Below are 13,164 nucleotides of genomic sequence, written 5' to 3'. Positions count from 1 at the left end.
TTATACGACATGTTATTATTTACCAAAATGAAGCACATACATATTATAAACTGGAAAGTATATTCGTAAATCTTTTCAGATTTTTTGAACCACTTTAAGTAATTGAAAAAATGGTCAGAGTCGAAAAATCCATGTTTATATGGATAAGGTGCCATTTTTCATATTGCTCAGAGGTAATATTGATGAAATAAAACACAATAATAGTTATTTAAAATCTTTTGCAAAGTAAGTAAGTAAGTTATGTAAAGTAAAATGACCTTCGAAGTCAAATTGTTTGTCAAAGCTTTTAATATAAGAATAGAGTCAAAGCTTTTACATCAGTATCTCATATTAATAATAAAAAAACTTACAAAATAATAAGAATTAATTAATTAATAACAGTTTCTGCTCATTCTAATATCATATTTCTTTTATATTTTATACAAATTCCGATTTTATCAATTTTTACATAAAAATTCTGACACATCGTTTAAACTTAAAATTCTATTGTGATTGCCTTTTACTACACAAAATCTATCTAAACAAAATTTCAAATTCAAATCAGGATTCGACAACGTGTTTATTTATAGGATGCAGAATGGTTCAGTAGTTTTATAAAAATATTGGACGATTGTCTCTCTAGTATCACAACACATTCTACATTTTCACCATCGTTTAATCTGAACATAATTTGATTGACCTTTATATTTTTGCATGAAACTGTTAAAACTACTAAAAACTATTAAATTTCAAATGGGATACACCTTAACAAGATTGCAGTGTTAATAAAACACGTTGCACATGTTCTTTATCAAAATTAAATCTTAATGTCATAAGACAGTAGACTAAACGTAGTCAAAAACAGTTTTAATCAAAGCTGCCGATCTTATTAACTTGGATCAGTCATGGCAAATGAGAAATATCATATATCTCTGTAATAAAACACGGTACGAATTATTAATTTATCGTAAAAATGTGAAAAACTCTTGTATAGCATGTAAGTAAATATATTAAATAAAATAAAAAATTATATTTCGAAACACACACATTATCTCACTCAAATTTCATTCATACCAAACATTTTTCAAACGAAATCAACTAATTGTGAGAAAATTTAATACATGCAATTTTGTGAAAACTATAGAAAAATGTTTTTGGATTCACCTACACACACATAAAGATACTTTAGTGACGAGTTCCTGAAGCAAGTTAAAGAGAACAGATTTTATGTCTACATGCAATATTAAATAATTCAATATGAATAAAATTTAGTTGAGTTTTTGCTCTTGAATTTACACAACGCAAGTTTTATCTAACTTTATCTTTAAATGATTTTTGATCTATCGCTGATTGAGTATGCAATCAGTATGCAATCGATTAGCTTGCAACATATTCAATTTTAATTAGGAGAACTAATATTCGTCAAATTTATTATCGAAGAATCATACACGCATACACATCAAGTAAATTTATGTAGAAATAAGAGACACATAACTATCTCTGGATATAAGTGATGATTGATAGTATTTACCGCGGGTTCTTTTATGACGACATCTGTACGAAGAGTTAGCTGGACATGAGACACGTTGGAAATCGTTGTTTGAAACTTCGAATTTGCCTCCACTTCCGAGATGACGAAGATAGTTCCTATTGGCATACCGTTATGTCCGCCTAAGAAGAACGGTGTTGTTGCATGCGGATCACATCACAGACTCGCAATCAACATGTCGCAAACACTTGTTCCGCAAGCGACAAGCAACCGCCAAAGCCGTAAGAAAGTCATTGGCTATGTACATAATTTCCAATCCACTATCCGTTTCTGCAATGGATGATACTCTCCTGCGGTGGGCTTCATCTCTAAGCAGTCTCTGCCAAGCATCTGTTCATCCAATGCAAAGATAATGTCGTGCGATAATAATATGGGAATGATCTCATTTGTATCTTTTAATTTATTTTTTTAAAGTAGTAAAATTGATTAAATAATAAAATTCGTAATATTCGCATCGCACGTTGATGTTAAAATTGAGACTTGGCTACAACAACTAAAGTTAAGACAAAATGTCGAGTATTGTTCTGATATTTAGTATAGAATAAACACCAAAAATACGAAATTTCTACATCAGTATCTCACATGGAAGTGTACAAATTTGATTAATTATTTGATAATCGTTTGTTTATATTAATTTTATTTTAAATATTTTCTAGATCTGTATATGACAGTTTTCAGAAATTGTCTAATTTACATTCAGCCTACGATATGATTGGTTTTAATTATTTGTCATCGAAACAATTGGTTTCGATCAACTGATCGAAACAATTCGATTAGCTTTTGACACAAATTCAACCTTTACATAATTTGGCTGACACATTTTTTGGCAGGAAACCGTCAAAATTACTAAATTCCAAATGGGATGGACACTAACAAGGACGCAGTGCCAGTGCAATGGCACCCACAATGCACCAACCCAAGTGCATGATTCGAAGCAAATCTTGTCGGCGTACACTCCCGTCATCACAGCTGCGGTGAAGTCCACTTGTGGAGCAAGACAGATGTTCGTTTCTGCCATCATTCTGATCGTTTTGTTAGCTGCTATATATTGCGTGTCTTTACCGTACCAGCAAGCGAACCTCAGCGTCCATCAACCAAGAAGAATTCAACCTCAAGTTTCTAGAAATACTGTAGCGGAACCAGCCGCGACCACCGAGGCTGGTTTAGGATAATATCAGTGGTAATAAACTAAAACTTTACTGAAAGAATGTACAACAGAATTTTGAGATATGAGGTTACATAAAATAACAGATGTTTTTATGTTTGTTGCTTCGTGTAATATTTCAGCTCGCATGTTTATTCATTAAGAAAAAGATACAAAAGTTTTGTCATATAATACAAAAGATTGAATCATAAAATCATGGTTTAGGAGATACAGTCCTTAATTATATTTTATGCATAAAAATACAACGTTAAATTATAAAACTGTGCAGAATTAACTGTGCAGAATTATACGTTATCAGACTATCGTGGATGGTATAATTAAGAAGACAAATCGTGAACTAGGAAGCAAAGTCGTGTCGTTTCATTCATCGCTGAGCACTGACGCAATGAACGTAGCAGCATGCAAGTGAGGCAAATGTTACTTATAAAACAAAAGAATGTAACATATAAATATACTATAAAATCATCTAAAAGGAAACGTTCAAGCAAAAAGAAGTAATAGGTAATAAAGCTCTTATCATACAGCATATATCGCAAAATTAATTTTTATGATGTACCAAGAAATTATGTAACTAATAAAAATTAAAAGCAAAATTCTAAAAATTGTGGAAATTATTTGCAGTTATAAGTATTGAAATGAAAACTACAGGAGACTGAACAAGTAAATTCAATTATTCATTTGACTAAAAATTTATATATATATGTGTGTATATATATACACGCGTATAAATTTTATTGTATGTATTAAATAATGTATTTATACATTACAATGCAAATTTATACATGCATGCGTTATATGTATATATTGATATATTTGTTAAAAGTTATGAAATATATATTGGGTTGTAACAAAAGTAACGTTGTTTAATTTTGTTTAATGAAATAAAGATAAGTTCTGTGTGTGTGCGTGTGTGAGAATGGAATCATGAAACTACCGCAAAGATGATAGTAAAACAAATATTAATAGAACAAGACAGCGCATAAGTGGTTGGATAAATATTTATGCATATATATATATATAATAATATTGTCTTGGAATTTTACTAAAATAACGCTACGAACTTTTGTTACAACCTAATATTTCTTTCTTTCAATAGTCAATACGTTTTCTAGAAGAAATTAACAAAATGTTTTTTGAATTTCGCTTATATTTGCCTCTAACGATTCCTTTCTGTGTATATCGTCATTACGTGAACACGTCTGCAGAAAATAAAGTGTAGCGTGTAGTCCACGTGTCAATAAAAGTCCCTTATGCGTAGGAATTCAAAGTGCAAGTGAGCTACCGATGTCATCGAGAGTGATTCTAATTTAAACTACCGAGTTTATCAAACATTTCCAGTACCATTTTGTGCATATTGAACCTGTCATAATTCATATGATAACTTATTGCATAGTGATGATTAATGTACGAAAATAATAATTTCTCGATTATATTTTGTTCCAGATCATCACGCCTTATCGGTAAAGTTGAGTATCTGTCTGTAAAGTTGTCCAAATAAAACTGCAACATTTTTCGGTAAAACGTTTCGAGTTCCGCTGCGTTAGTTACTGCAGGTAAATTAGTGAGGAGGATGCTGCCGAAATCAAACGAAGGCGGACCACGTTTCACTGTGCACCAACCAACTATCTTTATGTTAAAGGGTTTATCATCTTTGTATTTGAACATTACTTTAGATCGTACGAAATGACCATGGATGATGGTCGAGAAGTCATCTGTCATCACGTTTTTCAAATTATCTAAATATTTCTTACACTTCCTCTTTACTTTCTCGAGGAGATTATTGCCCAGATCTCTCTCATCCAGTTTTTCCATAAATTCTCTATGAACAGCAACGGCAAAAGTATTTTAAAAATGTATCTTCTATTTTCACTATATATTATAGTATTGCTAATTTTCATTATAACATAATATTACACATAAAAATATTAATATAAAAACGTTGATAATTAATGTTGATAATATCATTATTATTTGATTTTATAAAACATTACAATATTATTCTCTATCACAAAACAGAATAAAAGATATGTATGTTTTAATAATAGATTGTTATTAGAACGGTGATAGTACTCTACCTGATTGATATCTTCAGCTCACATCTACTATCACTCATGCCATATAATTTCTTGCAAAACTTGTTGAACAACATGTAATCTTCATGCTTTAGCCTCATCATATCGGCATGAAAGTATGCCAGAATTTTCATGCACAACTTTAGGTGATCCTCGTCCAATGTAATTTTCAAGTTCACATAATTTTTTATCCTGCCCAGTATGAGAACCGGCGGGTCGTGTGGTAACTTCTTGTGCACATAACATCTCGTAAGATATTTTTCGTCACAATGGGGTGTTATCATTTCGTAGAACAATCTTTCATTCTTGTATGAAGAGGGTACAAAGTAAATGTAATTTGGCGATATTTTGACAACAAGAGAGGTATTAAAGAATCGGGGGGACAGATCGAAGAGTGTCCCACTCACTATTATGTAAAATAGATGGTTCGAGTTTTCCGGACTGAATTCATTTTTTTCCAGGTTGAATTGACAATATCTAAGTTTCTGGTTACGGTCGCCGGTGAAGCACTTATAATAAAACAGCTTCTTCAATACGTGCTCCATCATTTTGCATTCGGAATAGTAAGTATCTCCACTAGAATCTTTACTAAATTTCCACAAATCTATGCAAAACGAGCTTTCGGTGATGGGAGAGATACTATATCTGTAATAAAACACGGCAGTAATTAAGGTGATCCTGGAGTGGCCAGTGAACTCCGTCGCGGCGTCTGTATTACCGGCGAAATCGGTGATTTTCCTGCATTTTTCAATAAAAAGATATATTTCTTGAAAAATGCAGGAAAATCACCGATTCCGCCGGTAATACAGACGACTCCAGGATCGCCTTAAGGACACCGGCACTGCAAGAGCGCGCTTAAAGGTGGAAAGTCGAGAATTATGAGGAGCTTTTCTCCTCCTCCTTCCCTCCTTGCTTTTTTTTAACGTGCGGCTGCACTCGTTCTAATAACGTTGTCACGACGAGTGTGCGACGCGCGCGCCCGTTTTTTAATGATGTTTATCGTCACGAGACGCAACGAATCACCACCACGCGACAAAATAATTAAAAAAGATTTTAGCCGTGTCGTTAATCTTGAAACGCGAAGACGCGAAATACAAGACATACTGACGTTTCTACTAGTAGTTATGCGAAGAATGAGAGCAATTGTACAATATTATACAGAAAAAGCTAGAAAAATCTATGGTTCTAGGTTTCGCCATACAATTTTCTTGAAATTTGTGAAAAATGTTCAAGATTCCTTAAATACTAGATATTCAAAGCTCGCCAGCTCTAAATCAAAATGATCAATTGAAAAATAAGCAAGATAACGTTATACTAAAGGAAATAATATTTTAAATAATGTTATAAAAACTTATATACAGCACGGATATGGTTAATCTTCATCTTAAAGTATGTTTTAAATGGAGAATCCATTTGTGTTCTCAGGGTGCTTCCCCACGGAGCGTAACTTGCGTAAAGCGTAACTTGCGTCGACTAATCACATCTTTGCCTGCAGAAGCTGATATCCAAATGAAACAATGTGATTGGACAACGCAAGTTACTCTTTACGCAAGTTACGCTCCGTGGGGAAGCACCCTCATTGTGTTGAGTAATGTATAATCAGATATTATATTATATATAAAATAATATTAATATATTTTTTATTTTTTAATATTTTATAGAGAAAAGGAAGAAAAAGGAAGAGTTCACCAGTTTTCTATAGTAAATCATCTTTTTTATAGTAAAAATTTGGAAATACTAGATTTATACACCTCTCTTACCCCATGTAAAAAAATGAGCTTATATTAAACAAAATTGAATTAAACTTAGGGATTACTTTATTAAACATTGACTTACTTAAATTTCCGTTACGTTAAATATTCTATTAAATATGTCCTTCTGGGAATATATTTGAAACATTTTCATCAAATGTCATGAATATATCGGAAATGTTTTTAGAATTACATCAAAACTTTATTTGCTGGATACATATCCGACAAATCATGAGATAAATTTTGTGAATTTTACGCAAAAGATGTTACGGATGAATTTGATGTTAAACAATAATAAAATCCTTCTTTACCCGCATTTCTTTTGGATTTTTGCGGCGCAAATTGATCACTTCTCACTTAAATAATCGCTAAGCATGCAAATATCATTAGGAGATATCAATTTATTCGTCAAATGTATTATAAAAAAATTGCACACACAGGATGCAAAATCATGCAAAAATAAGAGACACCTAACGAAAAATTTGTCTGTAATGATACAAATGTTACTTGATAATATTTACCTTCTCTTTGGTATTATTCGAACACGAGCCATTTCGAACCAGCTATACGCAATGAGACATTTGGAATACTGTACGCCGAATTTGTCCTTGCTTTTCATAATAACGGGGACTGTTTCCATTGACTTTTAATAACAAGTTTACGTCGCGCCGAGACGTGATGAGCCGTTCAGGGAACACCGCCGTCCCGATGTATATTTTCATCGACATTTAATCCGGAAAAAGGTATCGATCGTAAGAAACGTGGAGGTAACTTTAAATTGCGTTAGATTACCGTTGAAGAAATTACTTACTCTAATCGGATCTATATAACTAATCGGATTTATCGTAATCGAGTGACGCGTGAGCTTCGGACTTTAAATGCTGGGGAGAAAAATTCTTTCTTGCGACATCCCAACAAAAGCGTTGCAGACAGAACAGAAACTGAGGAATTAAGGGTATTTGAGTCAAGTAAACTCGGATAAAGTGTCTTTATTCAGGACGAGCTTTTCTCGAATATTTTGGAGAAACATCTTGCAATCTTTCAAAATATTTTGGCATAAATTATGCATAAAATATGCATATATTGCTACTAATAATGTGTAGTAACAACACGGTATAAAAATAACGGAATTAACGATACACTATCGATTATATATTGCGCAACATTTTTTTACAAATTCTCTACAACTTCAAATCAAGCACCGAACATCTTGTGCTTGATATCTCCATCATTCACATCCACTCGAAACCCAAATTTTCAAGTATAATTTTTCTCTCTATCGCAAACACAGTTATGGCGAAAATAGCATAATGCGTTGATGACGAGGGAGGATAAGCGGCGCCGACCACTGCAGCTAAAATCTGAATTCGCGAAAGCAAATCAATGATTTAACCTGTGATACCAATGATTAATCTACCCTGCAACGCACCCTCGATGTCACAAGTCACGCCATGTCAGAACGTACCTGTGCAGACGAGTCAGTATAATTTTCCGACATGTCAACAACGGCAGACTAGCACCCAGCAGATGCAAACTGCAGCGTGCGGCCCCGGAGTTTCTCAAGGTACGAAGTCGGTTGTGCCGAGATCAAACGTTAAATTAAAAACTAATTTCGTGTTCCAAATACGGTAAATATTAAATTATACATACAATGTTCTGTGAAAAACATAAATGCATTGAGCTAAATAGGAAATAACTTCTGATATAAGAAAGGAAGAGAGAGAAAAAGAGAGGCAGAAGAAGACAGATATTTCAAAACTCAATCTCAATAATATTAATCTCTCAATAATATAAATATCTCAATAATTAAACTTTAAATAAATCCAAAATTGATGATTAGCAAAATTGAATTATTTAAAATGTTCAGAATAAGGAAATAAGTTTTTGTCATCTCTGCCAAAGTTTGACATAATTTCATAATTCTCCAATAAACTAATGGGTATCAGAGAACCAGGAATATTTTTACTGAAGCAATATTCCCTGATAAAATAAAATATTAAAATCACACTAAAGTAAAATAAAAAAATATTAATATTAATTACCTAGCTTGAACTAAAATTAATCAATCCTATGATCTCCACTGAGCTAAAGATACTCTTTCTCTAGCTCTCTTGCTTCGTCCTAATTATATATATTTTTCTAGCGAAACACTTAAGAACATTATTTCATAATAAGAAGCAATAGCTACGTGACTCATATTTAGTTAGTGTTTTACTTTATTTATCTTACTTCAATTTTTCTCGTCTGCTCAAGGACCCTTCGTTTACCAGCCGGATACTTGCGTCGTAACGCACCAGTATACACCGGGTACGTCACAGCCGATAGCAAACCCGTGCCACCCCGTCTTCCAGGGCATCCCGTGCAACCCCGCGCCGGCTCACCCCAGCTGCGGTCAACTGCCGCAAAACGTTTTAGATCAGATTCGTGCGTGCGTCAGCAACGCTGCGCCCATCTTCATTCTGCCCGGTGGTTGTCAGCAATCGTCTCAGCAGCAGCAACCACCCGCGTCCATGCTCGTTTCGCCACAGGCGATGGCTCCACCCGCACCTCCGACGACGGCGTATCCACCGAGCGGATTAACTTACCCCGCTGCTTGTTACCCGCCACCGCCGTCGTTTTATCCGTATCCCGTACCTCTGCCGTTCTGCGATTCCTTCATCCGCCGAGGGACAGCGCGGGAGGATTGCGGATGCTGCCGGAAACGAGACGTCGAGCCGCCGGAGATGAGGAGCATCGTGCGTGCCGGCTGTTACGACGCCGAGATGGTAGACGGCCATCGTTGCACACCCACCACCGACGACACCATCTGCTCGAAGAGAAGCTGCCCGTCCTCGTTGCACCTGCAGGCGCTGGCGTCCCAGTTCCTGTCGATGCAGGGTATCATATCATGTGCCGCTACGCGGCTGGTACTCCGTAAAGTGCCCGGATCGAACGTGACCACCACCATGGAGGACACGATGGCGAAAGCACAGAAGGCGATGAGTGCCTTGACGAAGGATCAGCTGCTGACCGAGTCGAGGAACGCGCAGCAGGTGAACGCGCTGATCAACTTACACATGACGGCCAACCCGCCGCCCAACATCATCCCTATCCTTACGCTGGTGCAGCTGAAGATAAATCTGCTGAAGGCGCAGGTCGAGGGACTCGTCAACCAGAAGTTAATGGAGATACAGGGCGTTGGTGTGGAGGTATTATTGATATATTAAAAACATAATTTTAAAAACAATTTTTTAGTTCGTTTAAAATTATCATAAAGATATTTAATTAAGACATCTTGAAATTTGTAACTGTAATTAAGAATTCATTCACTTGATTTTGCGTTATCAAGGTGGAGACCGATCTCATCGACCCTACAGTGCTCGCCCTGAAATCCGACGCCGAGCTGCGAGACTTCCTGTCAGTGCTGCGGCAGAAGGAGTGCGACGAGCGGGTGAACGTGAATTTCGCTCCTTATCGGTCGCAGCGTGCGATTGCGGAAACTCGGCTGAGAAATGTCCAGAACAAGATTCGCCAAGTGGAGGCTGAGTTCGACCGCAGGCGGTGCGCGATGCTGCCGGCGCCGACGTTGTCGTCGCGCATCGTGCAACAGTTCTCCAGACCATGTTACTCGGCGAGATTCGAGGATCCCAGGAGATTGTACAGCACGATACCACCGGACGTGCCCCGATCACCCGATCCGTTCACCTGCATGAAACCACGGAGTCCCAAGCGGCTGTTGCTGAAGCCGCGCGCGTGTAATCCCGAAACTTCCGCGCGAACCGCTCCACCGGTAGGCGTGCGTTCTAATCCACCAAATCCTCCAAAAACCACCGTGGACGATGGTAGCCGCGCGAAGGAAACGTCCACAACGTCTGCACAAACTGCACCCGAGCGACAAAGCTCCAACACGGACACCTGCGCCTGCTGCTGCGACAGAACGACATCGGAGGAGAGCGTTGACGAGGCTAAAAAAAAACTCCGACCAAGGATCGCTCAGGTAGACGCAGCGATGATGAGTAACGCCGAGGAACCAGGATCTGAAGCGTTTCTGACGTCGAACGTCTGCGTGAGGATTGCCACGGAGAGACGTGAGATGGACATGAACGTGCGAAAATGCGGAGAATGGGACGAGACGTCGGGCCAAGGAACTCCGTGCGATGCCAAGCGCTGTATAGCATTCGTCAACGTCGCTGGCGTCGAATCGGCGAGGATCTTGGCGGAATCCAAGAGCGACATGATTACACTTGGCGGAGGGATCGATGGAGACGTTTGCGAGTCGCGAAATGTAACAGAGATTTCAAGCATCGATCGCGCATTGGCTCGGGAAGGATCTGCAAGTTGGCCAAACTTGCGACGGTTGGAGGAAGAAGAGATGGAAGCGATTTCGAAAACAGATGAATCAACGCGCGATGTTGAAAATAGAGACTCGAGGCGAGGCGCCCCGCCATCGGAAGTCGAGCAAGGGGTGTCGACAGCTAGGACCACCGCAAGAGTTGCAGACGACACAGTCTTGAGCGCGCAGGAAAAGCCAGTGGACGGCACCTCGTCACTGCAAATTACGTTGAAATCGGAGAAGGAAAAGTACGAACAGAAGGGTGAACGGAAAGAGAAAGAGAATGGTGAAACTTCGCCGTTAATCGCAGGTGAAGCAAAAGCGATCAGCAAAGGCAAGAAGAAAACAAGATTTCAGATTGTTTCGCTGATGAGAAACATCGTATACAATAAAAAGCATGAATATGGAAACAAACGGGAAATCAGTAATAAAATAACGAAAAGTGAAGGGGAGATGACCGATCTGGACATCGAAAAATTAAATAAACATAGTTCGACAAAAAATCTTCTAAAAAGTGCCGCGCAGGATATCACTAAAAAGAGTCATCCGGACAGCATGTTCCCGGAGAGATTGGATTTATCCAAACTCTGCGTCGATCGTCCATGCCAAACTGTACTGAAACTCGCCGAAGAGGATAAAAAAGCATCCACTATGTTGAGGACGAATGTGTTTCCTCCATTCAAGCATCTGCGTAAATTTGCGATAGGTAAGTTATTGAATTTATGCCAGATTTAAAATATTTGTGGCAACGTGAGTACGTAACCGGAATGTATTTATCACAATTAATGGTATTTTAATAATTTCAACTTTGCGTTATTTAGCTTTTAAAATATGTCTGCTCGCAAATATTCGTGTTGCCTCGAATTTAAATATATTTGCTTAATGTATGACATAAACATTTAAATTAAAAAAAGAGACGAAAATGAAAGATAAATAATTTCCTAAGTAATTTATAATTTATGATTGCTTTTACCTAGAGTATAATTATAAAATTGCATAATTTTGTTTGGAATATTAAATGTAACGCAGAATTTAATCTACATTTTCACAGATAATGAGAAAAAACAGGACGACGTGGGAACTCGTTCGGGTCCGATAACGAAAATAGGAATTATGATTGCAAAATGTTCATCTCACTGCAACGATGTCACAGAAGATACATCAGGAACTCTCCGCAACAGCACGTCCGATCATCATAGTTTTGGATATGAAGAGAGCTTCGTTTCAGAAATATTTTCTCTTATCAGCAACATGGTCACTTTCATCAATAAAATTTTTACATTGAACGGAAGGCTGCTGCGTGCGAGTGACAATGCGATGTTACGTAAAAGTTTGAATACCGATATCTTGAGAAAAGATGCTCCGATGCACGATGATCCCCAAGTGAACTTAAAAGATTATGATCCACTTGCTGGTACTTTGCATTATACTCTCGCCTCAAAGCAAGCAACTTCTCAAAGCAAACGTGATTCTCGCGATACAAACTTGTTATCTCGGATTTCCACGGGAGAAGGATGTGGCAGGATACATAAAGTAAGACACTCGATAATTGAAGATGTAGAAAGTGATGCGCGATATTTGTTGATCGGTACATCCACTCATAATCATGATTTGACACGCAATTTCGGATATCCGTACAAAGTCCAGAGAAATCTTCTGTTAGTAAGTCGATTGAAGAATTCTGCAGATTCGCGAGATCAGCCGCATCCTTTCTCTCTTGTGAAACGTACGAGAAAAGAAACGCATAAAGATGATGAAGCAAAGCATAAGAAAAGTATTAGAATGATGGAAGGAAGAAAAGCATCCATATTGAAGGAAAGAGAAAAATTCGGGATATCGCTAGAAGCCATAAAAGCAGAGGGATATGATGGCAATACGTCAGAAACGAAAAAGCGTGATAATGAATTTAAGGAACAATTCTCACGTGAGAGTTCGCACGATATTATCGTGAGTAACGCATCTGCTGCAGCGCAGGAACGTAGACTGATTGATAACTTTATAGTCAACAATGAACGCGTAACGAACGTTCACGATTACTTTGGATTACCTTTGGAAACCGAAATAAATGCAAATGTATATAAATTTACAAAATTACAAATATACAAAAAATCCACAGAGCACATTCTTTTTAATATTTAGTAACTAATAAAAATCTGTCATAATAGTTCGAATTATCTTTCCGTTTTTCATCTTTATTCAAGCTTTCAAAGATGATCAGGAGCTAATTTTCTTTTGTTAATTTATTTTATTTATTTATTTTAATATGGTTTTAATTTCCTAAAAAGTAATTTTTAATACACGAAACATTACTACGTGTCTCTTGATTATTTATATTA

The 13,164-nt window shown here is 37.0% G+C and overlaps 3 protein-coding genes across 3 annotated transcripts; 2 read left to right on the top strand and 1 right to left on the bottom strand.

Moving 5' to 3' along the window:
• The first annotated feature begins 2,385 nt into the window (after window positions 1-2,385).
• Window positions 2,386-2,700, top strand: LOC113561931. The gene has a single exon (XM_026969591.1). It carries the CDS (start codon window positions 2,386-2,388, stop codon window positions 2,698-2,700), a length of 315 nt encoding a protein of 104 aa, XP_026825392.1.
• An 834-nt stretch (window positions 2,701-3,534) lies between these two features.
• On the bottom strand, window positions 3,535-5,406 carry LOC105279229. The gene is made up of 2 exons (XM_026969603.1): window positions 4,769-5,406; window positions 3,535-4,512 (listed from the first exon to the last, which is right to left on the bottom strand). Exons 1-2 carry the CDS (start codon window positions 5,311-5,313, stop codon window positions 3,996-3,998), a joined length of 1,062 nt encoding a protein of 353 aa, XP_026825404.1. The 5' UTR covers window positions 5,314-5,406; the 3' UTR covers window positions 3,535-3,995.
• Window positions 5,407-6,535: 1,129 nt separating this feature from the next.
• LOC105279230 lies at window positions 6,536-13,103 on the top strand. Its single transcript, XM_026969842.1, has 4 exons — window positions 6,536-8,094; window positions 8,787-9,704; window positions 9,845-11,534; window positions 11,880-13,103. Exons 1-4 carry the CDS (start codon window positions 7,921-7,923, stop codon window positions 12,965-12,967), a joined length of 3,870 nt encoding a protein of 1,289 aa, XP_026825643.1. The 5' UTR covers window positions 6,536-7,920; the 3' UTR covers window positions 12,968-13,103.
• Window positions 13,104-13,164: the final 61 nt, after the last annotated feature.

Source organism: Ooceraea biroi, chromosome 5, assembly GCF_003672135.1.
Source record: "Ooceraea biroi isolate clonal line C1 chromosome 5, Obir_v5.4, whole genome shotgun sequence".
In the NCBI taxonomy this organism is placed as follows: Eukaryota; Metazoa; Arthropoda; class Insecta; order Hymenoptera; family Formicidae; genus Ooceraea; species Ooceraea biroi.
Note: the sequence above shows the minus strand (reverse complement) of the source record. Positions and strands in the feature narration are given on the sequence as shown.

Bases quoted from the DNA above. Each gene is read 5' to 3' on its own strand.
- LOC105279230 (XM_026969842.1), top strand. From the start codon at position 7,921: ATGATTAATCTACCCTGCAACGCACCCTCGATGTCACAAGTCACGCCA. The intron at 8,095-8,786 runs GTGCCGAGATCA...TTCGTTTACCAG, and splicing joins CTCAAGGTACGAAGTCGGTT to CCGGATACTTGCGTCGTAAC. The intron at 9,705-9,844 runs GTATTATTGATA...TGCGTTATCAAG, and splicing joins TACAGGGCGTTGGTGTGGAG to GTGGAGACCGATCTCATCGA.
- LOC105279229 (XM_026969603.1), bottom strand. From the start codon at position 5,313: ATGATGGAGCACGTATTGAAGAAGCTGTTTTATTATAAGTGCTTCACC. The intron at 4,513-4,768 runs GTAGAGTACTAT...TGCTGTTCATAG, and splicing joins GAGCTGAAGATATCAATCAG to AGAATTTATGGAAAAACTGG.
- LOC113561931 (XM_026969591.1), top strand. From the start codon at position 2,386: ATGGGATGGACACTAACAAGGACGCAGTGCCAGTGCAATGGCACCCAC.